This window comes from Chiloscyllium plagiosum, chromosome 3, assembly GCF_004010195.1.
Source record: "Chiloscyllium plagiosum isolate BGI_BamShark_2017 chromosome 3, ASM401019v2, whole genome shotgun sequence".
Classification (NCBI taxonomy): Eukaryota; Metazoa; Chordata; class Chondrichthyes; order Orectolobiformes; family Hemiscylliidae; genus Chiloscyllium; species Chiloscyllium plagiosum.
In genome coordinates this window covers 41,101,626-41,127,853 of record NC_057712.1, presented here as the reverse complement: position 1 = coordinate 41,127,853, position 26,228 = coordinate 41,101,626, and the positions used below count along the sequence as shown (strand labels likewise).

At 39.8% G+C, this 26,228-nt stretch overlaps 1 protein-coding gene across 5 annotated transcripts in view; it reads right to left on the bottom strand.

The window, feature by feature from the left end:
- Positions 1–22,539, bottom strand: part of cog2 (component of oligomeric golgi complex 2) — a 71,510-nt gene extending 48,971 nt beyond the window's left edge. Inside the window, exons 1-7 of one of the 5 annotated variants that reach the window (XR_006309874.1) lie at positions 22,329–22,538; positions 19,230–19,391; positions 19,076–19,141; positions 17,259–17,339; positions 11,785–11,888; positions 6,224–6,332; positions 3,982–4,161 (exon numbers count right to left, since the gene is read on the bottom strand). Coding sequence is in view for 4 of the 5 variants with exons in the window: in XM_043680976.1 (XP_043536911.1) it covers positions 3,982–4,161; positions 6,224–6,332; positions 11,785–11,888; positions 17,259–17,339; positions 19,076–19,141; positions 19,230–19,391; positions 22,329–22,412 (786 nt within the window). In the remaining variant the exon portion in view is untranslated. The other 4 variants (XM_043680976.1, XM_043680947.1, XM_043680960.1 and 1 more) reach the window with 4 other exon arrangements.
- Positions 22,540–26,228: the final 3,689 nt, after the last annotated feature.

Below are 26,228 nucleotides of genomic sequence, written 5' to 3'. Positions count from 1 at the left end.
TCCAGTTCATATCTCATCATGTGAAAGATTTTCCTTCTATTGCTACTTTTTTTCATCATCCTTACATGTGTCTTTCAGTTACTGAATTTTTTGCCAGACAAAGTTTCTCTATATTTACTCAATCAAGATTTTGAACACTTCTATCAATCCTCCCTTAACATTTTGCAGTCTCAGGAGAAGCACCTCAGTGTAACTACATAACTAAACTGTTTCACATCTAGAATTATTTTAGATCTTCTGCACCATCTTGAAGGTTTTTACATCATTCCTCGAGTATTAGCCAAAATAGGCAAGCCAATATTTTGTAAAGGTCTATAATAAATTTCTTGCCTTTGTACTCAAGTCACTATGCATCTGAAGGCATTTTTTTTTTTAAAAACAGCCTTCTTGATTTGTCCTGCTACCTTCCAAGTAATGTGTAGATACCACTCAGTTTCTGCACATCTCTTTAGAATTCTACCATTTAGAATATTAGCCTCTCCTCATTCTTCCTGCTGCAAAGAGTCACTTCATACTTCTCTGCATTAAATTCTGTGTGCGCGCGTGTGAAAGAGAGAGAGAGCGTGAGAGAATGTGTACCCGACTCTGACCACATGTATGTGCAGCTGCATCAAGCTGTGTGTAGACCCTCAGTATGCAAACATGCTGAGGTTCTACCTGTCCCCAGTTGTGAAGGATGGATTTGGTCATGTTTCTTCACAGAAATTCTTGCACAAAAAATAAGCACCTCTGACCACAAATTCATCAAGCAGTAGTAGGAGAGGGTTGATCATGTGAGATTGTTCTCTGAGGAGACACAGTGTCATTTCGTAGAATGCCTCATCGTCAGAACTTTCTAATAAGCACCAAGGCATAGCTCGGCTAGTAGTGAGAATGGTGCCACAGTGTTCTGCATTCAAGATGATCACAGTGGTGAACAAATCATTGCATATCTCCTTCTGAAATGTGTCTTTAGAAATGAGTTCTGGAGAGAGATGCAGTGATTTTGGTGAGGTTCGACCCAACCAGCACCGTGACAATGAACTCTTATGCTGTACAGACTTTTCAAGAGATGAACACTGAGGTAAACACCAAGTGCACCTCGAGGACCATCAACTCAGTGAAAGACACACTATTGTCTGGTGACCTATCATTGCATAGAGATAGCCTTATCCGGGACAGTATTGCAGACAAGCATATTTCAAAGTCCAGGACTACTTGTTATGGGATACACTGAAGCTCTGGACAGCCACCACCAAGGTGCAGTAGAGAAAAGCCACCATCATTGGCCTGTTATGATATCCAAAGAATCTGTTAACTTATAGAATGCCTCGTAACTTATATTGGAATGTAAGTAATTTGTCATATTTAGTAAATATTTAAACTTTGCATGTGGATGAAGGGATGTCAAGAGTGCAATAACTAAATGAGAAATGTGATACTTTTATTTTCTATAATGTCTGACTTAAACTGTTTTGTAACGTATAACAGAATATTTATGAATAAAGCATGTTTTGCAAAAAAAAATGTAAATTGTTAACATCAAGCTGCACATAAGTAACTGAAGTAGCAATAGTAAAATCACAGCCCCCAAATCATCGGAGTTCATTTTGTCTGCACTGCAAAGAAAGCTTTTTGTTCAAGGTAATGAACAATTTCTAGTGAAACTGCTTAAATATATTTTCTTAAATTTATGGTTGATAACTGCTAATAGCTGAATGCACCCAGAATAGTCAAAAAAAATCAAGACCAATTTTACAATTCTCACGTTTACTTTAAAACTGCATCAAATTAAAAAAAGTAACATTTTTAAAAATCTCACTAAACATAGTTATTTCTAACAAGAGAGAGACACACACAAACACATAATTAAAGTTTCACTTGTCATAAAGCAAACTCCTAAGCTTGAATTTCATTAGCTGATAGGTAAAAACAATGACTGCAGATGCTGGAAACCAGATTCTGGATTAGTGGTGCTGGAAGAGCACAGCAGTTCAGGCAGCATCCAAGGAGCTTTGCCTGGATTTTCCCTTAGAAAGAAAACTCCCCAAATGTGCTTGGGCACTGTGTTCTAAAATGGCCTCACAAGTCATCTGACTTGCAATAAAAGTGGGCATGTTTCTAGAAACCTCAAACCAAAAATTGCATTTGCTGACGTCAGCACAAATGCATAACATGCTGCTTTAAATCATGCATACACATTTAAACTCTTCTGGGGGATGTGGTGTGGGGAGATGCGGGGGAGGTGATGGCATGTGTCTGCAATCCTGGATTAATGCGCATACAAATTAATAGAGTCACAGAGCAATACTGCGTTGAAACAGGCTCTTCATGTCTATGGTGCCCCTAGTTGTGGTGTCAGCAGATACTGCTAGAGAGAATGGGGATGGGAGCCTAATTCTGCTCCAATCTCTGTGTTTATATTTACTATCAAAACCATAAAAAATCCCAAACATAAATAACATTAATCTTTCATCAGTGGCTACTAGCTGATACTACACACTCCACATAAACCAATGAGATGCAGCAGATAGCACTCACTGAGTGAGATGGGTGTGGATCATTCCATTCCAATGACTTGAACACATGACCCAGATTGGCTCTCCAGTACTAGTACTGATAGAGCATTGCACGATTGACAATATTGCACATTGTTGAATGTTTCAGGCAGAGACCTCGTTTGTTCTCTCAGGTGGTCATGAAAGATTAGATGACTCAGTTTTGAAGAAAAACAGAATTCAAATATTCAAATGTTCTGCCTAACTTTTATCCCTGAACCAGCATCGGGAAGAGATTATCCACTCAATGCAACACTGGTGCTTATGAGATTTTGTTTTCCGCAAATTGGCTACTGTACGTCTTACATCCCAGCACTGAGCACACTTTAAAAGAATTAATTTGTTATAAAGCATATTTCTGAAATAAATGTCTGCTATGATCAGTTGACCAACTGTTCCAGGACTAACATCAACATGGGCCCAAAATAGGCAGGTATTAGACAGAAATGAGCTCACCAATTTTGTGCTCAGCCACACTCATCTCTGTTCAGTTAGACCCATGTCGTTGTTGGTAGCAGGGAACGTGGTGGTTGGTTGTGTTGCGTTACATTCTCAGGACAAGGGGTCAATCACTTAGAACTGAGATAAGGAACAATTACTTCACTCAAAAGGATTTGGAATGTTAGGAATTCCCCACACCAAAACGTTGTGGATGCTCCATTTTAAATATATTTAAGGCTGAGATGAACAGATGTTTGTCTCTTGGGCAAGTGAGGGATATGGGGAATGGGTAGCCCAAGATCAGCCATAATTGTACTGAACGACATCACAGGCTCAACAGGTCACTTAGTTGACTCCTACTGCTATTTCATGTTCTAACTCCCTGATCCTCTCCTAAACCCATTCCCCCAGTCTATCCCCCACTTCTGTCTCACTCCCCGATCCTCTTCTCTCCTCACCACTGCACGATTCAGTCAATCAATCTTCTTTCCTCACCATCCTCTCACATCACCACTTCACTTCCCAAGCATCTCCCCTGTTCTCTAGGTCACTCTGATTCTCAACACCATCTCATTTCTCACTAAGTCACCTTAAGATAACAGATTGTCTTCCCTCCTCAATATTTCACTTTCTATGATACTCTGCCTTCCACTCTTAAGTTGCTGTTCTTTCAGAAGTTCTATTGCCCCCTCATCAGTTCACTTTGAGGTAATCACATTTTCTTCATTTTGAAAAACCGTTTCCTAGTCACTACCTCACGAGCAGAGATTGGCACCTTTCATAGCTTCTCTCTCTCTGTAGGTTCCATTTTCAAACACTCACTCCTTGATGCATTATCCCCTCCTCACCACTTCACCACCACATAAAAACTTTGATTCTCCTCAGTGAATCTCATACTCCTTTAAACTGCAGCTTTACTCAAATATGATTTTAAAAATTGATCAGACTTATGGCAAAAAAAGCAAAATTCTTCCTAGAATGCCTTCAGTAACAATCCACTTACCTCTTCCACATATGGTTTCACAAGCACCTGACCAATCAGTGCTTCTGCATCTCTTGTTTTGTCTATGGTCGCATACGTCCGTAAACAAGGACGTACAATCTCAACATTGGCAGTTTGCAGGCCTTCCAATAGCAGCCCTTCCAGCGACTGCTGAAGCATGGCTGTGATTCCAGCTATTCGCTACAAACAAAGTTCAAAACACGTGATGCAAATTGTGCTGGCATACATAAATACAGAATTGATTGGTGCAACAGGTGTAACAACATTCGATGCTCGGACCAAACAAGTCAAATTTAGAGAAATACAGGTTTTTGAAAAAACAATTGCTGTCTTGTCACGAATGACTCATGTGCTCCTCCTGCTACTGCATTTATTTCTGGGCACCACATCTCAGGGAAGGATTTATTGGCTTCGGAGTGGTCATGAAGTGATTCATACAATCCTCGCAGGAGTGAAAAAATTAAGCTATGAGGATTTTGAGGCTATGCATAGTCGACACTTATATCCTCGCTAGTATAGAAGATAGAAAGATGATCTGATGGTACATTGAAGTTAACTACATGAATTGATAGGGTAAAGGGAGAAATCATTTCCAATTGTCAGAAAACATAGGAGATAAGCTTAACATCAGGGCTAGATCACACAGGAGTGACGACAGGAAGCACCGCGTCACATAAACGATGATAAATCTGGAACTTCTGCAAACACCAGTTAAGGTGGGCGGGGTGGGGCGAGTCAATTGAAAACATTATGATTGGAATTGGTAAGACTTATGTCATTAAGGGTAATCAAGCAATGGAACCAAGACAGGTAATTGAAATAAAAATGTGGATTATCTATGATCTACTGAATAGAAGAGCAGGGTGTGCATTGGATTCCTGCTCCTATATCATGGAATTGTTATGGCGCAGGAGGCCTATTGGCCCTTTGTGCCTGCTCCATTGCTATTTTCTAGTGCCAATCACTTTTGAAACCCACATCCATGCACACTATTTCTATCCAAATAATCCTGTTCACTATTAGCTTGAGCCTCTGGATGAACAGTTCAAATATATCACCATGTTACAATAGTCTTAACATGAATATATAAATTGAAAAAAATTCCCTAAATTATTTCAAATAACTGCACTTGAATTATATGTCTACCATGCGTATACAGGAGAACTGGGTCCATCAAAAATAGTCCAAACCAGACATAGATAACTGTTAAATCCCACAAAACTTCTGAGACCCAGAGATTCAAAAATCCTACATGGCAGTCAGTATGAAAGTGACTTCAATTCCTGGGTTTTAGATTAATTATCAAATTCAGGGATGATTAGCAAGATGAAAATTATGGACAGCAGCAAAGCTCTGTGGAATTCCTTTGTCATCCTAAATTAGATCCACTTCTATCCTATAGGACTATAGAGAGTCCTATAGAGATTATCCAATAAAATAGGCAGATTACTGCATCCAATTAGTCAGCGTCAAAGTAATCCCTTTAACTATATGTTCATGTACCAGCTGACACTCCTATAAGAAGCCATTCCAAGGTCACTGTACAGTGCAGCAGCTTAAGCAAGCTGAAAGTGGAATCTCTGTCCCTCAGTGGGTGGAAGAATGCCCTCAGAATTGATCAACAGCTCTAATGGCCCCAGCTTCGTCAAAACTCAGTTGTGGGCACTGTGTGGAAATAAGCACATGTTGGACTTTGATGGATCCTGGAACCAAAGTTCATTGCTTTTAAAATGGGGAGGAAGCAGACACCCTAGGGAAGGGAACCTGAGGGGGTGGGGAATAGGAAAGGGAGAGAGTACACCGACAGGCAGAGGACACTCTCTAAATGATGCGCACCATCCACACAGCCCATCCTTCCCATCTATTTAACAATCTTTGTTTAAACAAAAAGCAGCTTGCTCACGCCAACCATATTATGGTGCAGGCATGTCATATTCCAATTGGCTTAGTAACAAGCTCAACTGACAATTAATTATTTATTTTAAACTGGCAAGTCAGTTGGCGTGAAATATGTCTGTATTATAAGGAATGACAATTGAATAAAACAGATAAGACAGACACAGGGTCTTTTCCGGTTCGTCAGTGTTGATTTTTGATCTATTGTTTGATCCATTACAGTGATACAGTCTGACGGCAGCTCCCTCTGACCAATTTACCTGCAGACTGCCCTCATTCTTTTATATTTTCATGGTCCCTGCTGCAGAATGAGAACTGTAGTAAATCCAACAAATGGTACACTTACGGGTCTCACTTTGTCCAAAAGGGGCATTCCTTTGCTCTGCACAGCATGAAAATGTAACTGGTTAAATTCAGTCCCAATTCTTTCCAGCATTTGTCCAGCTAAAGAAGGACTATCCAGGAAAAAAAAACACATGGAAAGTTAAGTGTATGTGTTGGTTCGGACTTTTAAAAAAGTTAATGACAATTGCAGATGTCGAGAACCACTTTACACTGTCCCTAAAGGCAATCCATTAGAGCTGAGAAACCAGTCAAATCTGGACCCTGACACAAACTACTTTGTCGTTCCTGACAAACATGAAATATTCAGGAGTGAGTGGCCAATGACTAAAAGGTCAGAAAGCCTTTTGCTAAAAAAACATGCAATTACAGCTCTTCTTAGAGTCAGAGTTAGAGATGTACAGCACGGAAACAGACCCTTCGGTCCAACCCACCCATGCCGACCAGATATCCCAACCCAATCCAGTCCTACCTCCCTCCAAACCCTTCCTATTCATATACCCATCCAAATACCTCTTAAATGTTGCAATTGTACCAGCCTCCACCACTTCCTCTGGCAGCTCATTCCATACGTGTACCAATCTTTGCATAAAAAAGTTGCCCCGTAGGTCTCTTTTATATCTTTCCCCTCTCACCCTAAACCTATGCCCTCTAGTTCTGGATTCCCCGACCCCAGGGAAAAGACTTTGTCTATTTATCCTAATCATGCCCCTCATAATTTTGTAAACCACTATAAGGTCATCCCTCAGCCTCCGATGCTCCAGGGAAAACAGCCCCAGCCTGTTCAGTCTCTCCCTGTAGCTCAAATCCTCCAACCCTGGCAAAGTCCTTGTAAATCTTTCCTGAGCCCTTTCAAGTTTCACAACATCTTTCCGATAGGAAGGAGACCAGAATTGCACACAATATTCCAACAGTGGCCTTATCAATGTCCTGTACAGTCACAACATGACCTCCCAACTCCTATACTCAATACTCTGACCAATAAAGGAAAGCATACCAAATGCCTTCTTCACTATCCTATCTACCTGCGACTCCAACTTCAAGGAACTATGAACCTGCACTCCAAGGTCTCTTTGTTCAGCAACACTCCCTAGGGCCTTACCATTTAAGTGTATGAGTCCTGCTAAGATTTGCTTTCCCAAAATGCAGCAAATGAATTAACCTCCATCTTCCACTTCTCAGCCCATTGGCCCATCTGATCAAGATCGAGTGGCAGTGAAATTTAAATGGCCTCCAGGCCATTTCAAATGGGTGGAATTATTAGAATTCCAAATAGAAAAGAATATTAGCTTATCCTTTGTTTACCTTCAATTACTATCAAGATTGTGGACCAATGCATTAATCAAATTATTAAAGTGATCCCAGCATTCAATGCTGTTGGTACATCTAACACAGATAAAGCCCATACTAACAACAGAAAGTGACCTTTTGAATTATATACACGTGAAGTGAAACAAAAGGCTATGAATAGCAGGGCTTTGCAAATATTTTCTAAAATTACCCCACTTTTACTCAGCAATTTCTCAAAAACAATAGGGATGGGCAAGAGACTGGTCTAGCCAGAGATGCTCACATCCCATGAACAAATACATTTGCATTTTTAAAAACCTCTTAAAATTAATATGAAATTTAAGATTAGCAAAAAAAGCTGCAATATATAGCGTAGAAACACTTTGTATATTATTAAAGATAACGCTATACATGAACACAAAATATCATATAATTATGAAAGTCTGTGCTGTTGAAAAAAGTCATGAAAACATCTTAGATATTCAGGTGTGTTTTAAAAAATTCTCAAGGTCAGGTTCGTAGGAGAGTAGTCTGACACAGAACAAACGACCAAGAGGCGAGTCTGCTAGAATATGAGCATTTTATTCCCCGCAGCGTCGCCACAACCAGGTCTCATACTTACAACGGGTCTTACATGTTACCGGAACTGGGAGCCGTCAGTTCTCGTAGAGCGGTTGCCAACAACCCACGCTCGGCGGTTAAACGTAACCCCGGAGCAGACTCACCGAACTAGACACTTTTCCAGCTGATATACTCTTTTCCAGATATAAACATTCATGTGAACAGCAGAGCAAGGCTAAAAAACACATTCCATTCTGGTTACATACAGATAAGAAGATTCACACGGGGAGGTGTGTAATAAGATTCACACGGGACTAAGCAACACCTCCATTCCGGTTAGATTCACACATGTATTGGGACATAATTTTTAACCGTTTCACCACATTCCACTGCTTGGCCCAATACATGTGTTACATTATGATTCACACATGTATTGGGACATAATTTTACACCACAAGGTGTAATATAACTCAGAAGACTCTGTAACCTCTTCTCTGCCTCTCCTATGCACTCACATTGTAATTCTTCCTCTTACCCCCAACCCATCACTCACACATTGTAATCAGCTACTCCCATAGCCTCACCCACACATTCTCATTGTAATCAGTAGCACCCCACCCTCATGCACAACTCACTATGTAATTAGCACCCTTCTACCCCAAGCTATCACTTACATTATAATCAGCTCACCTCTAACCCTGTCCACACACACTCATTGCAATCAGCTGCATTGCACCCTCACTCACCCACCTATATCATGATCAGCACCCCATTCCCCTAAGTCATTCACATTATAATCAGCTATCCCCACAATCCTCATATTATAATCCCACTCACCCCTTACATCACTCACACGTGACAAATATATTTATTAATGAAACAAAAGCAGATTTAAAGTACATTTCAAAAATGTAAGAGAGCTGCTCTGTGTACAGTACCCCTCACAGAAAGCTGCTCTGTCAGCAGCTGACATCGGTGCATGCACAGAATGGCACAAACACCAGCACCGATGTCGTGCACGCGCAGAACAGCACAAACATCAGTATTTGCGCAGAATGAAGCGTGCAAATCGATCCCCATTGGAATCACACTATTGCCAACACAAGTGTTGAAAATACTGTTCCCTAATTCTCCAGCGACATTATAGCCAAATCATGCTGCCAAAATGCTCGTTATCCAAGAACTACTTGTATCAACTAACTTTTTTTGACATTTTTACTTTTACATATAAATTGGGTTTAAACTTATACTTTATATTCAAAAATCTTGCATATTAAGGAACAGAAAGAGAAATCAGAGAACAATGAAGACATGAGAACTTATGAAACAGTTTGTAGATAAAACTTTCATCTGTGAAGTTAATTATGCAGTTTTAAAATTAATTTGGTGATAAAATTAAAATAAGCTGAGAAATGATATGTATCAATCTACCATTCACACAGTGATACAATCCTTTTCCTGCATAATGATAAACTCTACAGGTGCTCAGACTGCAGCATCACCCTGAAGCTAATTGAATGGATCCAGTTTATCAAACTCCAGCTCAAGTGTTTGAAATACACTGTAGTTTACTGTAAAGACAAGAGCAACTTAAAGACATACAAAAGACATAGGTACAGGATTAGGCTATTTCCCATTGTGAATTATATTGTTGCAGTTTCCGGAGTTTGAAGATACTCCTAAACCATGGAAAGAAAATCAGAGCAGCACAGAAAAAGGAATTGTTCATCCCCTTCCCCAACCAACATAATTTTACACTAATGTTGATATGTTTCAAAAATATCAGAAAGGGGAAAATATGGGTGCTTAACAGGCAAGTTGGAGATCACAATGAAACCTCCAAGAATAAGTCCAAACTTAACAACCAAATTCCTGGGCCATTTAATTTTATTTAAAAGTTCAACTCTATTACTGATGATCAAATTTTCTTATTCAAAACTATATTTTAAAGCTATATCAAAATACTATGTTTAAAGAAAATTTACTAGTTTCAAAAAATTTTTGATTGATCCAATTGCTTTGTCCTTCTTTCTAAACACTTTGTAAAGAATCAAATTTAAATTCTTTATCGGATTAGCTAATCAACTGGAAGAAATTTGCACTTTTCAACCCAAAAATAGGCCATTTAGACCAAATGGTCTGTGCCAGTGTTGATGATTCACTTCAATCTCTTCCCACCTCTGCATTTCACTGTATTAACATCTCCTCCTTATTCATGTGTTTGCACACATTCTCCTTAAATGCATTTATGCTACTTGCTTGAATCACTCCTTGTGGCAGCAAATTACAAATTGTTGCCACTCTTTGACTAAAGATGTTGCTCCTAATTTCCCTTTTTAAATTAGCAGTGATCACCCTGTTTGTCCCCCTCATTCCCATCTCCTCTTTCACAAATTCTTTATGTTTAATTCTTCCAGGCAAATTTTCAATTAGTTTCAAGTCTCTAGTACAAAACAAAGTTAAAAAGGTATATGCAGGCACTATTTCCACTTTAAAAATTGCAGTGACTAATTTTATGCTCATTCTTTGCAAGAAAAATAAGATTTGGTAAAAGACAAGGGAGACTGACAATCACAAATGTAATGTTGATTATGTGATTTATCTACATTTTCAATATCATTTATTGCAAGCTTGGATTGTTTGGTTTTTGAGTTAGTAGCATGTTGGTTTTCTGCATACCTTAAATTAATTATTAACTTGCAAGTATTTCTATAGCCACAGTGATTTCTTTTAAAACAATTGTTGGAAACCTAGCTTTAAAGCTAGTGGGGTTTTGTTTAATTTAGATAGTTTTGGGTTGCAGCATCGTACATAATGAGGCTTCAAGGCTTATTGGAGGTTTCTGGAACTTTTTTCTAAGCATAAGGGAAACACTTGTAACTTAGGTTTTTTTTACTTTGAGTTTTGGGAAATCCTATTAAGACCTTGGATAAATATGTCCGTACAGAGTAACAATCCTAAGAAGGTTAAGATATAGTGAACTAGTTTACCTTAGGATGAAATGTTAATGCTAATTACAGACCAGAAGTGTTGGGATAAAACCCTGAAAAGGCTACCTAAAGCTGAGTTTGTTTAAACTCAGGTGTGTAATAGATCTGCACTTCCAGGCTATATCTTAAAGTCACAAGTAACTTAAACATATCAGATATTAGAGACAGGGATTCTAGTGGTACCGTATAAGTATTGATTTCAGGTACTATACAAGATATGTTTTGAATATTATACAAAAGCTTTTTTTTCAATTTATAAAGGAATGCTTTGGATTAATGGGATTAAACTTTTGCTGTGTGTTTAAAAAATGTGTTATAATGCCTTTATGCTTTATTCTATTTTATCTTCCTTTCTTTTGTTAGTAAACTTCTGCTATATTGTTAAAGCAAAATCAACAGTATTACTTCAATGTTTCAGTGAGAGACCACTTGGTTAAAGCCAAAATAAATCAAAATATGATTTATCAAGCCCAGCCTCAGTCTGGATCTGATCTGTCCAGTAATAACATCAGCTGGGATTATAACACAAATTTTACCCTCATTATCATCATCCATAACTCTGGATCAAAGGGGAATTACCACTCTACCTATTAGGCTGCGGTGGGTTAGAACTCAACCAATCAGTTGCACTATTTTCAAATCACAATGCTGTGTTACCTCTCATGCACAACAGTTGAATGCTTGGTTATGACGTTTCAAAAAATGCAGATGACAAAATACTTACCCACTTGCTTCAAAGGGGGAAGCCTCTTTGGAAGACTGAGAGTGAAGGATCTTTTCAATTTTTTCCACCGATCGGATTACATGAAGCAGTCTTAACACACACATCTGCAAACATACACATGTATAAAGTAGAAGTGTTTATGACAGTCAACTTACTTAATACATTCAACTCCTAACTATAAAGCACAACTTATATTCTTACATCAATATACAACTTCAATCTATAGATTTCGCTCACCAGGATTCTCACACATGCCCCCACTTGTGACAATGAAACGTCCAGATGTTACTATACTGTATATGCAACAGCTGCAACCAAATCAGTTTCAATGTGTAATTGTCCTTCAGGTATAAGCTTATTTGAAAATAAGACTGACTTAGGTACGGAAATTACATATACTCATGGTTGGATTTTACATACATATACAATTCATGGTCTATTGATATGAACAATGCTTTAATCTCAAGGACCCTTGGGTTGCTTCTAATCCTGGCAGAAATAAAAATAGGTTTAGTATGTTTTATTGCATGTGACACATTTCTACATGCACACACAATCGTTCCAAAGAGCCAGTGATAGTTCAGTGGGTAACACATTAGCCACGTAGTCAGAAGGTTGTGAATGAAAACAAATATGCAAATGGAAGTAGTGGCAAAACAGCATCCATTACACGATTAGATTTGATGAGATGTGGGATAAAATAAAAGATTTTAGAACCATTACATATAAAGGTTTAAAAGGGCCAAATCCAAAAGAAGTGCTTAAAACATGAAATCAAAGAGCAGGAGTTCACTCAGTCCATTATGCCTGTGCAAGCCCTTTGAAAAGGAATGAAGAGTTTATGCCTGAAACATCACTCTCCTGCTCCTCGGATGCTGCCTGACCTGCCATGCTTTTCCAGCGCCACACTATTTGACCCATCTCAGGCTACATTTTTTTAAAAATCAGTCTTCTGAATTCAAGCTGTCTTCTGAAAGTTGTTATTGAATTTGCTTCTACCAATTTTTCAGACAGATCACAGCAACTCATCTCTGGTATTATTGCCAATGGCAATCCAAATCCTATGGCTATTGAGACCTCTATCAAGGCAAACATTTTCTACTTATTTACTGTAACAAAACTGCCTTACAATTATTTGACAAAATACCATATAAAAGGCTGGCAAGACAGACGATTTGGCTGGAAAGCTTAGGGTTGTTCTCCTTGTAGTAGAATAATTCGTAAGAGATTTGATTGAAACATACAGTATTATAGTAGAGACTGAAAAAAGGTAGGAGAGGAAAAATTCTTCCCATTAGTTGATGGCAGAGGACTAAATGACAGAGATTTAAGATTTTGGGCGACAAATACTGAGAGAATTTATGTTTTACGCAGCACGTGATAAAAATGTGGAACCCACTGCCAATGGGGGTGAAGGCAGTGGAAGCAATTAATGATTTCAAAGGAAATTTGATGTGCACTTGAAGGAGACAAAACTGCAGGTGTGAGTGTGGAACTGACTGGATTGCTCTGCAAAGAGCCAGCATAGGCTTGTTAGATGAAATGGCCTCCTCTCTACTATGAATTATTCTAATTTTAAATACCTAGACTAAATAATTTCAACCTTTTTTTGGCTCTAAGAACAACCCTTGCCTTTCTAATCTTAAAATTCAGCCAAAAACTAGTTTTAAAGAGTGATTTTGTGTTGCTGAGGAGCAGGAGAATCGATGTTTCAGCCATAAGCCCTTCACCAGAACTTGTGCCCGAAACGTCAATTCTCCTGCTCCTTGGATGCTGCCTGACCTGCTGTGCTTTCCCAGCAACACACTCTCGACTCTGCAATCCTCAGTTTCTCCCAGTAAGTGATTTTGTATTTGTCTCTGTCTGTACAGCCAAGTGCCCCAGGGATCAGTCCTAAAGTCTCTTACTGTTTCCCATCTGTGTAAACCTGAATTCATTAACACAATGCAAATTAATCAAATCTGCAGATGGAACTAGGCTCAGCATGCAGAATAGGTTGATGCAGCAGCCAAGGAACAGTGAGAGAAAAGTTGGAAGTGAATAGAAACGGGCAACAAATGAAATTCAATACCTGTATAAACGTGAGTGAAAGAAAACTGCAAATCCCGGATATCTGAATCAAAATAGAAAATGCTGGCAACACTTAGTGGCCAAATCATGGCATTGGAGAGGACAGTCAAAGTAGATGTGGAATTCATAGTTAAAAAGCTCTTCTTGAAATTTTCACCTTCCCCTCTTCCTACCAGACTTTGCAACCTTAAGGATGAGCTTTCCAGAAAGAAATGCAGACGCTGGAAATCTAAAGCAAAAGCAGAATGTGATAAAGAAACTCAGCAAGTCTTGACAGTGTGTGAGTGAGAGAGAGAGAGAGAGAGAAAACAGTGTGTCATGGATTGGAGCCTGCAAGTGACAAAATAGCTTCAAGATATTTAAATTATCACAGGACCCAAGAATCAATGTTCATCCTATTACCACATTACCAGCAAGGTCTATTTTTAACCACCTACTCTCAACATTTTGTAAGGTGGCTCAGGTGCAACATTAATGAGCAGAAAGCAAAAGGTGAATGCTGCAAATTTGAAGGTCAGAGTGCTCATTTGGAGAATGAGTGTCTCTGCAGCGTATTGAAATACGTCATTACACAGATTGAGATTTAAACAAATTCAAACAGGTTTGCCACATGGTGTCTCTGTACTCAGAGCCATTGTCACAGGGCCATTACATCCCACTCACAGTAACAAGGTCACAAAAACATTATATTCCACTCTCAATGACACTGTCTCAGGGTCATGTCCCATTCACAGTGACACTGCGACAGGGCCAAAAAGATCATGTCCCCACTAACTTAACAAACTAATTCATTTAATACGAAGCAGATAAACAAACTCCAAGAGCAGTATATGTAGAGCATGCACAAAATGTCAACACTTTCACAGCCAAAACTTCAATGTGAAAATAGCCTGCAAAACAAAGTTTCTACCCTTCACACATGACTTCTGATCATGGGATCACTGATCTGACACTGCTCCCTTCAGAATGACAGATATTGTTGACAAAAACTGCAGAGGCAACACTCTAAATCTGTTTGGAGATATCCCAGAACAAATGAAATCAAATTCTGTTTCCCTTCATTGCATTAGATATAATATCATTCACAGAACTCACACTACTCATTACTTCCACACACAACTGCCAAACAGACTCACTGCAGCAGAATTCCTGTATTCTGGGTGCATTGGCCTATTAATCTGATGCAAATTATTTGAATATGCCCATCCAAAAATAATGCCAAAACCCAACCCACACAAATTGAGCAATATAAGAGCGTACATTATTCACAGTAATCCCTGCAATAATCAACTTAACCTGTTTATACTGTGATTGGGAAAGAATCAAATAAATAAAGCCAAGATAGATAAAGAGGCTCAGTGGTTAGCACTGCTGCCTCACAGCGCCAGGGACCTGGGTTCGATTCCAGCCTCGAGCGACTGTCTCTGTGGAGTTTGCACATTCTCACTGTGTCTGCGTGGGTTTCCTCTGGGTGCTCTGGTTTCCGCCCACAGTCCAAAGATGTGCAGGTTAGGTGAATTGGTCATGCTAAATTGGCTGTAGAGTTAGGGGGAATGGGTTACACTTCGGAGGGTCAGTGTGGACTAGTTGGTCCGTAGGGCCTGTTTCTACACTGTAGGAAATCTAATCTCATGTGGAAGATGCACCTCAAAACACGTAGTGCTGCTTTCACTAATACTCTGGAGCGTCGGCTGGATTTTCTGCTCCATAACTGGTCTTCTTGCTCCCTGAATGGGTGATGTAAGTTTTTTTTAATTATTAACCTAGTTTTTAGAATCAACCTGTTCAAGGATGTTATTACACACCTCTAGAGCATGTGGGACTTCAACCTAGGCCTCCTGGTTAGGGGTGCAGATGCTACCACTACATCACAAGAGAGGCCTTAAAATCTTACTTCTCCCAGGTGGTCTCCCATCTAAGTATTAACCAGGCTTGTGTCTGCATAGCTTCCAACAGAAAATACTTTCAGACCAAAATGGCCGTATGCATGGACTGAGCGGTGTGGGTTAGGAAATTTCTCAATTCATTGCACCTGCCTTGGGGGAAGGTATCCTGTCAGACATTTGGGCTGGGGGATGGGCCAGAATTGTTTGGGTCCACCAGCCCCAACACAGACTGGAGACAGCCACAGGGACTGCCAAGAAACAAAGTGGGTTGTTTAAAAGATTGGTCTTGGTTCTTTGGGAATTCATTACAATTATTTCTTTAAATTTCAGGTCTTCTAACTTAAACCTCTCAATCCACGTCACCTTACACCATATCCCTATGCCTTCAATCTACTCTTATGCCAATCCATGTCCCAAGAACCCCCATAGCCCATGTTTCAAATTATGTGCCTCATACCCCCATAGTCCCTAATAATTCCCAAGCCAACTCACTCAGTATTCACCTTGGGCAAACCTCAGAGCAAGGTTGAGAAGAAATAAAAGGCCTGAATATCCATTGCAGCCTTCACTATCTTACAAATACACTTACATTGATGAAATCTCTTTCAAAACTTCTAAAAGCTCTGACATATTTTATTCCTATAAAAATTAGCAAACTTGTATTTATAATCCCTCGTTGAAACAGCTAATCTTTTGCTAACTTCTTCGGGATGTCAGTCAAACTGTGAATATAAGACCCCCAATAATTAGTTGGGGAAATCAGCCAAACATTAATGATAGCCCTTGGGCAAGTTTACGTAGCTAATGTAATTGCTAGAACAGATACTTTTCAAGATTTGCCTAGTTTTTTTAATTTGTAAAAGGCTAAGTAGCTTCATAATTTGCGATTTTTTGAATATCTTCCTAACACAAGCTGACTGTTATTTCAATGTTTAAAGGGCTGGAGATTTTATAATTTCACAGTTTGACAGTTCTACAGACTTTGTCCCTAGTCTCTGGAGCGGGACTTAATGAAAGGATATTTATATCCTGCCTTTGATTAGATGATATTAAAGTGGATTTTAAGTCCAAAGACAGATCAACTATAACTGGACTGAATGGTAGGACACGTACAAGTTATCAAGTGATGACTACTACTCCTGTTTCTTACAATCTTCACTGCTGCATTATCTACACAATATACAGTAACTACACAGCAGCAACACCATGCATTAACATTGCGCCTATAATGTCATTGGCTGTAAAGCACTTGGAGAAGTCCTTCAGTCATAAGAGGCACTATACAGCTGCATATTTTGCCCAATTATACCAGCTGGTGTTGTTTAAATTCAAAAGCTTAACTAAAAAATACACATACTAAGAGTGGGCAACCACCAGTGAATGAAAGCATAAATATATTTTAGTTCTAAATAAGTTTATATTAGTTTCATCCTTACCATATGTTGACAACTGCAGTCACAATATCCTAACAACTCCATTCTGTTAATGCTCCTAATATGATACTAAACAGTATTTCACCTTTTTCTTCCGGATGTCATCTTCTTTAAGCAAACGGTCATCAATGGCTTGAATGCCTTCACTAACTGCCAGCTTGAGACTCTATAGCACAAAAAAAAACAGAAAACCTTCTCAGAAAATAAAGGCATGACACTTAAAAGCAAAAGGGAGGAACGATTCAAAATTCAGTACTGTTCTGTGCACTGCGATCTATCAACAATTACAGAAGACTAGTACCAAGCATGTTCAAGTTGCTTCACAACCAATTTATAATTGAATATCTCAATGGTCATGTTAACAAACAAAACAACTTGATTCCATCAATAAATTCGTAAAGGCACCACTTTCTTTTAACAGATTGTGGAAATAACATCCATAAAACAAAAAAGCCTACAAAATAAATTAAACAATTTAACAACTTAAACTTATTAGAGCAGCTTGAATATAGAAAATGTCTCAATTCATAACAAACTTTCATTGCTTACAGTTGCTGATATTAGAAAACGTTTTTCTATTAGCATATTCCTCTTTCAGTAATCTAGGTTCAGTGGCTGGAGTTTACTTTGGGGTTTTGAGCTAACCTTTGTTATTCCACTATTTTAGTTTTGGTTTCACCAGATTGGATACAATCTATATCAATGAGATGCTACACCTTTCAGTTTAGCCACCATTATCTTAATCAAAGCAATCAAATTGATTGGATCCCTGTATTCCCTTCAGTGATCAAACTCATCTCGATTAGTATTCCATCCCTCACATGGCCCAGCTGACCTAAGTGCACCTGGGCACAATTAACTTGATATAGCAAGAGTTGAAACACAGCAAAAAAAAAGATTAAGCAGTGAAAGAACCACACAAAGTGAAAACTTAAAATGAGAAAAGCACACAACAGGAGAGAGGAAAGGCAAAATAAACAGTGACTAAGTGTTTGAGATAGAAACAAGAAATATCAAAAGTGTTCCTTTAATATTGCCTGTCCTTATGTGCTGTATTTAGTCTACTGTATTTTGCAACTAATTGCTTAACTGTCTAGCCCAGCCGATGCAAAGCCCTATCCATCCATCCCATATTGTACAGAACAGAATTATCTCCATCTTACATTTCTCTCTAGCAGTCTAGTTGCTAAACAGTGTATTCAAAGTCCTATAGCATGTCATATGGTTCTCAGCAATTACAATCCCTTGACCAAACGAGTTCTAGCTCAAGGACTTCCTGGCATAAGGGAAAGGGGGAGATTGAGATTGATGAGAGAAAACGAGAGAGAGGAAGGAACCAATGAACAAGACAAGGAGATAACTTCATGAAGATACTCACAGATGCAAAAGACATCTTGCATTTCAGCAGCCGAGCGCAAAGCCACTCTGCTGTCCATAAATGCTAAAGGGCCTCTTCCCTTGCTGTAAAAGCCCTTTGACTCTTACTTTTTGACAGTTCTAGTGATTCATTGTGAAATATGTTTGACTACTACAAATTCAGTTCCCAATAGCTGAAAACCCAGAAAACAAAATTGTTCAGAACTCAAAGCTGGCAATCCGACTTGAAGTCCAAATGGTGCAGGTGCAAATGAAGGCACTTTACTGAAGTATCCTTTTACTGTGTTTAACTTTACACATGGTTGAACAGAAACTATGCATGTCAAATGTGATAAAATGTCCCCTCGCTCAGCATTATCTTTTTTTTAAATAAGAAAACATAATTTCCATGATTACATCAACAAAATCAGCAAGTTATCAGATGGTTCAACCCAAAGCAGCTTACATTTCCAATTTGCAAGAACCAAAGCTGAAGTTATTGGTTCAGACCTAGTGACGACACAAGGATGAAACACAAAGACATACCATCACCTCTTCTCTCAACTGACCCAATGGTACTGTTAGTTGCTTCAAAGCTCTGTCCATGCCAACCTGAAAAAGAACATCACAATTAAAAACAAAGCACAAATGCAAAAAGTTAGAATTACATAGGTCCTATTGAAAGCAGGATTTGCCTTACCAAATTGGTAGAAAGGTTGACAAAGTCTGCATAGTCTTTATTTATCAGTTCTACCATAGCAGTTTTCAGAAGCTTATAATAAAGTTCCAGATCATCCCGAAGAGTTTCCAATTGAACATGTTTTCTGCACTCAGACACAAAATGATCCACATCAAAATCATCCTGTAAATGGAAAGCAGTGAACATGTTAAAGAATCGAAATAAATCTCAGCCTAATGAACATCTATTTCACTTTTAATAAACAGAAGACAGGATATGAACATTTACGACTTGTCGTGCTTCAGAATTAATAAATACAGCTTTCATCAATTATTAAGGAAACCTGAAATATATTGTGGTAAGCATACAGCTGTGGAAAGGGAAAAGGTCAAAAGTCCAATGTGGATGCCAACAGGCCAAATATGTTTACCTTAGTAAGTAGGATCTCATGCAAGAGGTAATTAATGACTGAAGTTAATTAAATTTAAGAAGCAAATTGACCAGAACCAGAGCAAGTTCTGGTCCAAAGTCAACACGACATGGCTGTGTGGGAAAATGGAAGAACACTAAAGGCAGCAAACCAGGGCAGGATGTACACAGTTAATGATAAGGCCATGGGTGTGTTGCCTAACAAGGCACCTTAGGGGCCAGGATTGTAGTTACTTGAAAGTGGAGTTGCTGGTGATGAAAAAAAGTGTTGGTATGCTTGCCTTCACTGGTCAGACACTGAGTATAGGAATTAGGTTGTCACGTTGTAGCTGTACAGACACTGGTGAGGCCACTTGAAGAATCCAGCTTTCAATTCTGGTCACCCTTTTATAGTAAGGATGTTGTGAAAGGGTGTTGAGAGGGTGCAGAAATGATTTACAAGGATGTTGCCAGGTCTGGAGGTTTTGAGCTACAGGGAAAACCTTATTTTGAATTGATCTTATGTTGGGTTATAGATCATCTGGCATGGATACAGACTCTTTGGTCCAACTCGTCTGCACCAATTAGAAATTCCAATCAGATCTAGTCCCATTTCCCATTTCTCAGGTTGAGGCTACTTACCCTAGAGTGTTGGAGGCTAAGGGGTGACCTTATAGAGATTTATAAAATCATGAGGGGCAAGGATAACATGAATAGCCAAGGTCATTTTCCTAGGGTGGGGGAGTTCAAAACTAGAGGACATAGGTTTAAGGTGTGAAGGGAAGGATTTAAAATGGAACTGAGGGGCAACGTTTTCACACACAGGTTGGTGTGTGTATGAAACAAGCTGCCAGAGGAAGTGGTGGTGGAGGATACAATTACAACATTTAAAAGGCAAGATTTAGAGGGATACGGGTCAAATGCTGGGAAATGGGACTAGATCTGATTGGAATTTCTAATTGGTGCAGACGAGTTGGACCAAAGGGTCTGTATCCATGCCAGATGATCTATAACCCAACATAAGATCAATTCAAAATAAGGTATTCCTTAACCCACCAAAGTGGACAGTCTGGTGACTGTTATTTCTTCTGTTAAAAGACACTGAGTTATTGACAACTGAAAATTGCTTTAATTGTATAAATGATATATTAAGATGAAAGAGCAAAACAATTCATTTCTGAACTCTCTCAAAATGAAGCACAAAATGCACAATTACATCACTGGAAAAAAACAAACATGGGTACATGCAATCTTATGACAGCCATTTCATCCAGCAGGAATCTGGTGGCAATGGTCTCTGCTCATACCATCATGTAGATAAATGGTAGAGTCATGTAAGACGTGATTTGGAGATGCTGGTGTTGACTGGGGTGTACAAAGTTAAAAATCACAACACCAGGTTATAGTCCAACAGGTTTAATTGGAAGCATTAGCTTTCGGAGTGCCACTCCTTCGTCAGGTGGTTGTGGAGCACACCATTTATAGCAAATGTTCACAGTGTGATGTAACTGAAATTATACATTGAAAAATACCTTGACACACACACACCTATACACAGACACTCCCACACTCTCATATGCACCCTCTCACAGCCTTAGACTGCTCATATATACTTCTCTGTCACTCACAACCCCCCCACCCCAGACAGACACACACACACACCGACACGCATCCTCTCAGACTTCAACATTTTACACTCACACACACATATACATTCTCTCTCTCAGATACTCACAAACCCCCACCCCAGACACACAAACCCAAACATACACATATACATTTGTGGGGTGAATTTGTACTTGCAGAGTTACATTGTACTTTGCTCAAAAACTGCATGAATCAATGTAAGACTCTGTTAACTCACTTTTTCTATTAGAATCAGTCTAAACATTATGGCACAGTCAGGGAACACAGGGAGCTAACATCTTAACTGAGCTGACACCAATTGTTAGTTAAAATTTTTTTTAAAAGTTGCATTCTCAGGTTGTGATTTACATATGAAAGTGAAGCTAATATGGTCATTCTAACAGATGAGACTTAACAGTCAAGATATTTTTTAATGTATAATTTCAGTTACATCACACTAAACTTTTGTTATAAATTCTTTCAATTGTGTACTCCACAACTACCTGAAGGAGCAGCACTCCGAAAGCCAGTGCTTCTAATTGAACCTGTTGGACTATAACCTGGTGTTGTGTGTGTTTTTAACTAGGATCATTTAAGTTAACTTCTAAGCATTGGAGTCGTAGAGTCAGTGAGACAAAACAAGGCTGGAAAAATACATTGCCATTGTCAGTGTTTCAATTATCACGAGCGCAACGACAGAGAACCCAGAAGAATAGGGGATACCCAATACCTGGACCTAAAGGTAACTGAGATATGCGAAAATGATGACATGCCAGGGTAGGGAGGATCTGCAGCAAGAACATTGCTGGTGTTGTTGCTGATTGATGGGACAGGGTAATGAGCACAGTCAATGAGAGTTGTTGCAGATTGACAGCTGGCTTTGATGTGACGTGTTGGCCCGAATTGATTAGGGAGAGGAATGGTGCAAACTCATCAGATTGTTCAGAGTCAGGCTTTACGCAGGGAGATCAGTGAGGGGTTGCTGGAGGTCCCCAAGCTGGCGGCTAAGGCTCGAGCTCGAACCGAAGGGGTATGTCGGCTTTGGAGTTGGTAACGAGGCTCAGCACCGCTCCGCCAAGTATATACCTTCATGAACTCATCCTTGTTGAAGCAAAGTGAGTCAGGCCCCATGGGCAAATTGAGCAGCCCTGCCGCCCGCTGTAGCTCCATTCTCCACCGGTTTTCATCGAAGCCGCGGCCTAAACCTATGTCGACATGGCAGCTGCCGAGAACGAAGAGGAAAGAGGGGGAAGCAAGAGGTATCACGTCCCAGAACCTCCGTCTACAGCGACCTCTGCCGCACGGGAAGACCTATGCCACATTCCCTCCTGCACTACAGAATTGACAATTCAGTTTATTCGATCAACAATTAACTCGCTACTGTGTAGCTTGTTTCAGGACTTTACGACATCTGCCGTCCTCTGAAATGCTCTAGCAAATTAATTGTATAAAATCGGTAAGATGCCTCAAAAAAAGGAATTAAACCAGACGACATGGTATTGTTGTAGAGGCTGGATACAAAATTTGCATATTCAGCCCTGTGGACCCTGCAAAACCCCTCTGACCAACACCTGGGGGTTGCTGTCAAAATTCAGAGAACTATCTCACAGACTAGAAAAGCATTGTCATACTAATAGAAATATACCTTACAGACAACATTTCAGACAGTGCCATCAACATCCCTGAGTATATCTCGTACCGCTATCTGAATAAACCCAGCAAAAGCATATTGATATACGGTTGATACAAAACAAAGCAAAGTGGATGTTGGAAACCTGAAACAAAAAACAAAATAGATGAAGTAACTCAGCAGGTATAGCAGTGTGGGATATAGGTAAAGCAGTGTTACTTCTGCAATCATAATTGCTTATGCAAGGTAAATGAACTCACACCAGTGTATAATTGTTTCAGCCAAGAGCTGAGTTAACAAGAATGAAAACTATGTTAAGGAAATATATAATTGTTTTTGTATTAGCTAAAATGTGCATACAAAAATGAAATGTGCCTGAAAACAATGGTAGATGTTACAGACAAATAGATAAGGTGCTGTAAAGGGGGGAGGGTGTGGTGTAGGTTAAGCTAGATATGCTTGTGCAAACAGTAGTTATAAGCATCTGTTTCCTGCTTCTGCAAAGACAAAAAGGTCCACAATCAAGAGGTCATAAGGCCCAGTATGAGCAAAGAATGGAAGGAAGCAGATGGCAGTGGAGAAAGGTATATAACAATGGAACACAGCAGGATGTGGTGAAATGGCCCAGCAGGACATACATTTTGTTATGCACAAGGCCGGATGAGGCCAGCGATAAACAGCCGGGTTTAGAGTAGTGGGAGATGTAAACAGGGGAGGAGCAATGGGAGGAGGGAAAGAGAAATGAATTGTATATAAGATATATACTTGCTAAACTCTTTGTGACTATTTTAGACACCACACTTGCAAGCGTAGAATAAACGATACTGCTGCTTCAGATCTTGTCTCGGACTGAAATTATTGAAGTGAGTGGGTTCTATTTCCCACAGCAGCATCTGTGGAGAGAAAACAGAGTCGACCTTTTGGGTCTAGTGACTCTTTTTCAGAACTGATGGTAGCTAGGAAAATGTTGGTATAGATGCTGAAAATGACATGGGGGAGAGCAAGGATTAAGTAATAGGTGGAGATGAAGCCCAGAGCTAGAGAGTAGCAGTTGGGCAGGCAAAGAAATGGATAATGTTGAGCCGAGGATGGGGAAAAAAACTTGCTAATGGGGACTAATAGTATGTGAAAAAAATAGTCCAAGTGATGACAAGGCCTGAAAACAAAAAAAGCTGGAGATCACAGCTGGTCAGGCAGCATCCATGAAGGGAAAGCAAACTAATGTTTCGAGTCTAGACGACTGTTCATCAGAGCTAAAGTGGTGTGGAGGGGGACAGTGTTTATGCAATTGTTGGGGCTGAGGTTGGAAGGCTTGGGGAGAAAGGATGTTAATAGTTCAGATTATGTGATTGGAATGTGAGAATGGCTAAATATTGGTATGTCTCACTGCCAGACTAGGCCTAGTGCTTGGGGATGGCAAAAGGACTTGGAAAAAGGTGATTAGGCCTAAAATTATTGAATTTGATTTTGAATTGCCAAGTGGAAAATGAGATGCTGTCCTCTCAGGTTGCACTGAGCTTGCACAAAGTAGTAACCAGCCTATCCACAAAAATGGAAATTAAGATGTTGAGGAAGGGAGAAGCCAGAGGTGGACCAGATGAATGTGAAAACAGGATCTAAGTTGGAATCAAAATTGATAAATTTTGTCGATTCTGGACAAGATTTACAGGGATGGGGACTGGAGGGTTTTAGTTATAGACAGAGAGACTGAATAAGCTAGGGCTTTTTTTCCCTAGAACATTGGAGGCTGAGGGGTGACCTCATAGAGGTTTATAAAATCATAAGGAGAGACTGAACAGGCTGGGGCTATTTTCCCTGGAGCGTCAGAGGCTGAGGGGTGACCTTATAGTGTCAGGTGGGACTAGATTGGGTTGGGATATCTGGTCGGCATCGACGGGTTGGACCGAAGGGTCTGTTTCCATGCTGTACATCTCTATGACTCTTTGACTGTACCGTGGGGGAGTACAAAACTAGCAGGCACAGGTTTAAGGTGAGAGGGGAAAGATTTAAAAAGAACTTAAGGGGTAACCTTTTTTCATGCAGGGGGTGGTGCATGTATGGAACCAAGCTGCCAGCGAAAATGGTGGAGACCTGGTACAATTATAACATTTAAAAGGCATTTGGATGGGTATATAAATAGTGTGGTGCTGGAAAAGCACAGCCAGTCAGGCAACATCCGAGGAGCAGGAGAGTCAACATTTCGAGCATAAGCTCTTCATCCTGATGCTCAAAACATCAACTCTCCTCCTCCTCAGATGCTGCTTGACCGGCTGTGCTTCTCCAGCACCACGCTTTTTGACTCTGATCTCCAGCATCTGCAGTCCTCACTTTCTCTTGGGTATATGAATAGGAAGGCTTTAGAGGGATATGGCCCAAATGCTGGGAAATGGGACTGGGTCAGATTGGGATGCCTGGTCGTCGCAGACAAGTTGGACCAAAGGGTTTGTTGCCAAGCTCTATGACTCTAAGAAAATGAAGCAGCACCAATGATGTCTTTGATGTAATGGAGACTGGAGAACCGACTTGTGAAACACCTACATTTTGTCCACAAAAATGACTCAGCGCTTCCAGTTGCCAGCCATTTCAAAACACTACCATGTTCCCTGGGCAATATCTCTGTCTCGGGCTTGCTGCTGCTCCAGTGAAGCTCAGCACAAGCTGGGAGCACAGCATCTCATTTTCTGCCTGGGGACTCTGCAGCCTTCAGAATTCAATATTGATTTCAATAATTTAAGGGCCTGAGCATTTTCTTCTGCCACTCCTATGCACTAAGCCTTCTCATCACAGGGGCTGCTTTCACCATAGCCAACCTGTTTTCACCAACTAATGGTCCCCATCAGCAGGTTTTCTTTTCCCCACCTCATCTTTATTCATTCTTTTGTCTGCCCAGTTGCAGCTCTCTCTCTCTCTGTTCTCCATCTCCACCTAATACAGAGGAACCTCAATTATCTGGCATTTGATTATCCAAGTATCGGATTATCCGGCAAGATCACAAGGTCCTGATGCTCGGCTGAACTATGTTACCTGGTATTTGATTATCCGGAATTCGATTAACCAAACGAAATACTCCTCGCCCATGAACTTCGGATAATCAAGATTCCTCTGTATTTGAACCAACCCCTCCAACCAAACTTCAGCAAAATACAAATCTTTTTCAAGATACTATCAATTCTGAAGAAAGGTCAGTGGACCTGAAACATTGATTCTGCTTTCTCCACATAGATGCTGCCAGACCTGCTGAGTTTCGCCAGCTGTTTCTGTTTTTGTATTGGTAAAGATGTTGGGAATTTTCCTGCGAGTGTTCAACATTGACATTTCATGGCATTGGCTCAAACATGGGCAAGGAAACTTCGCGC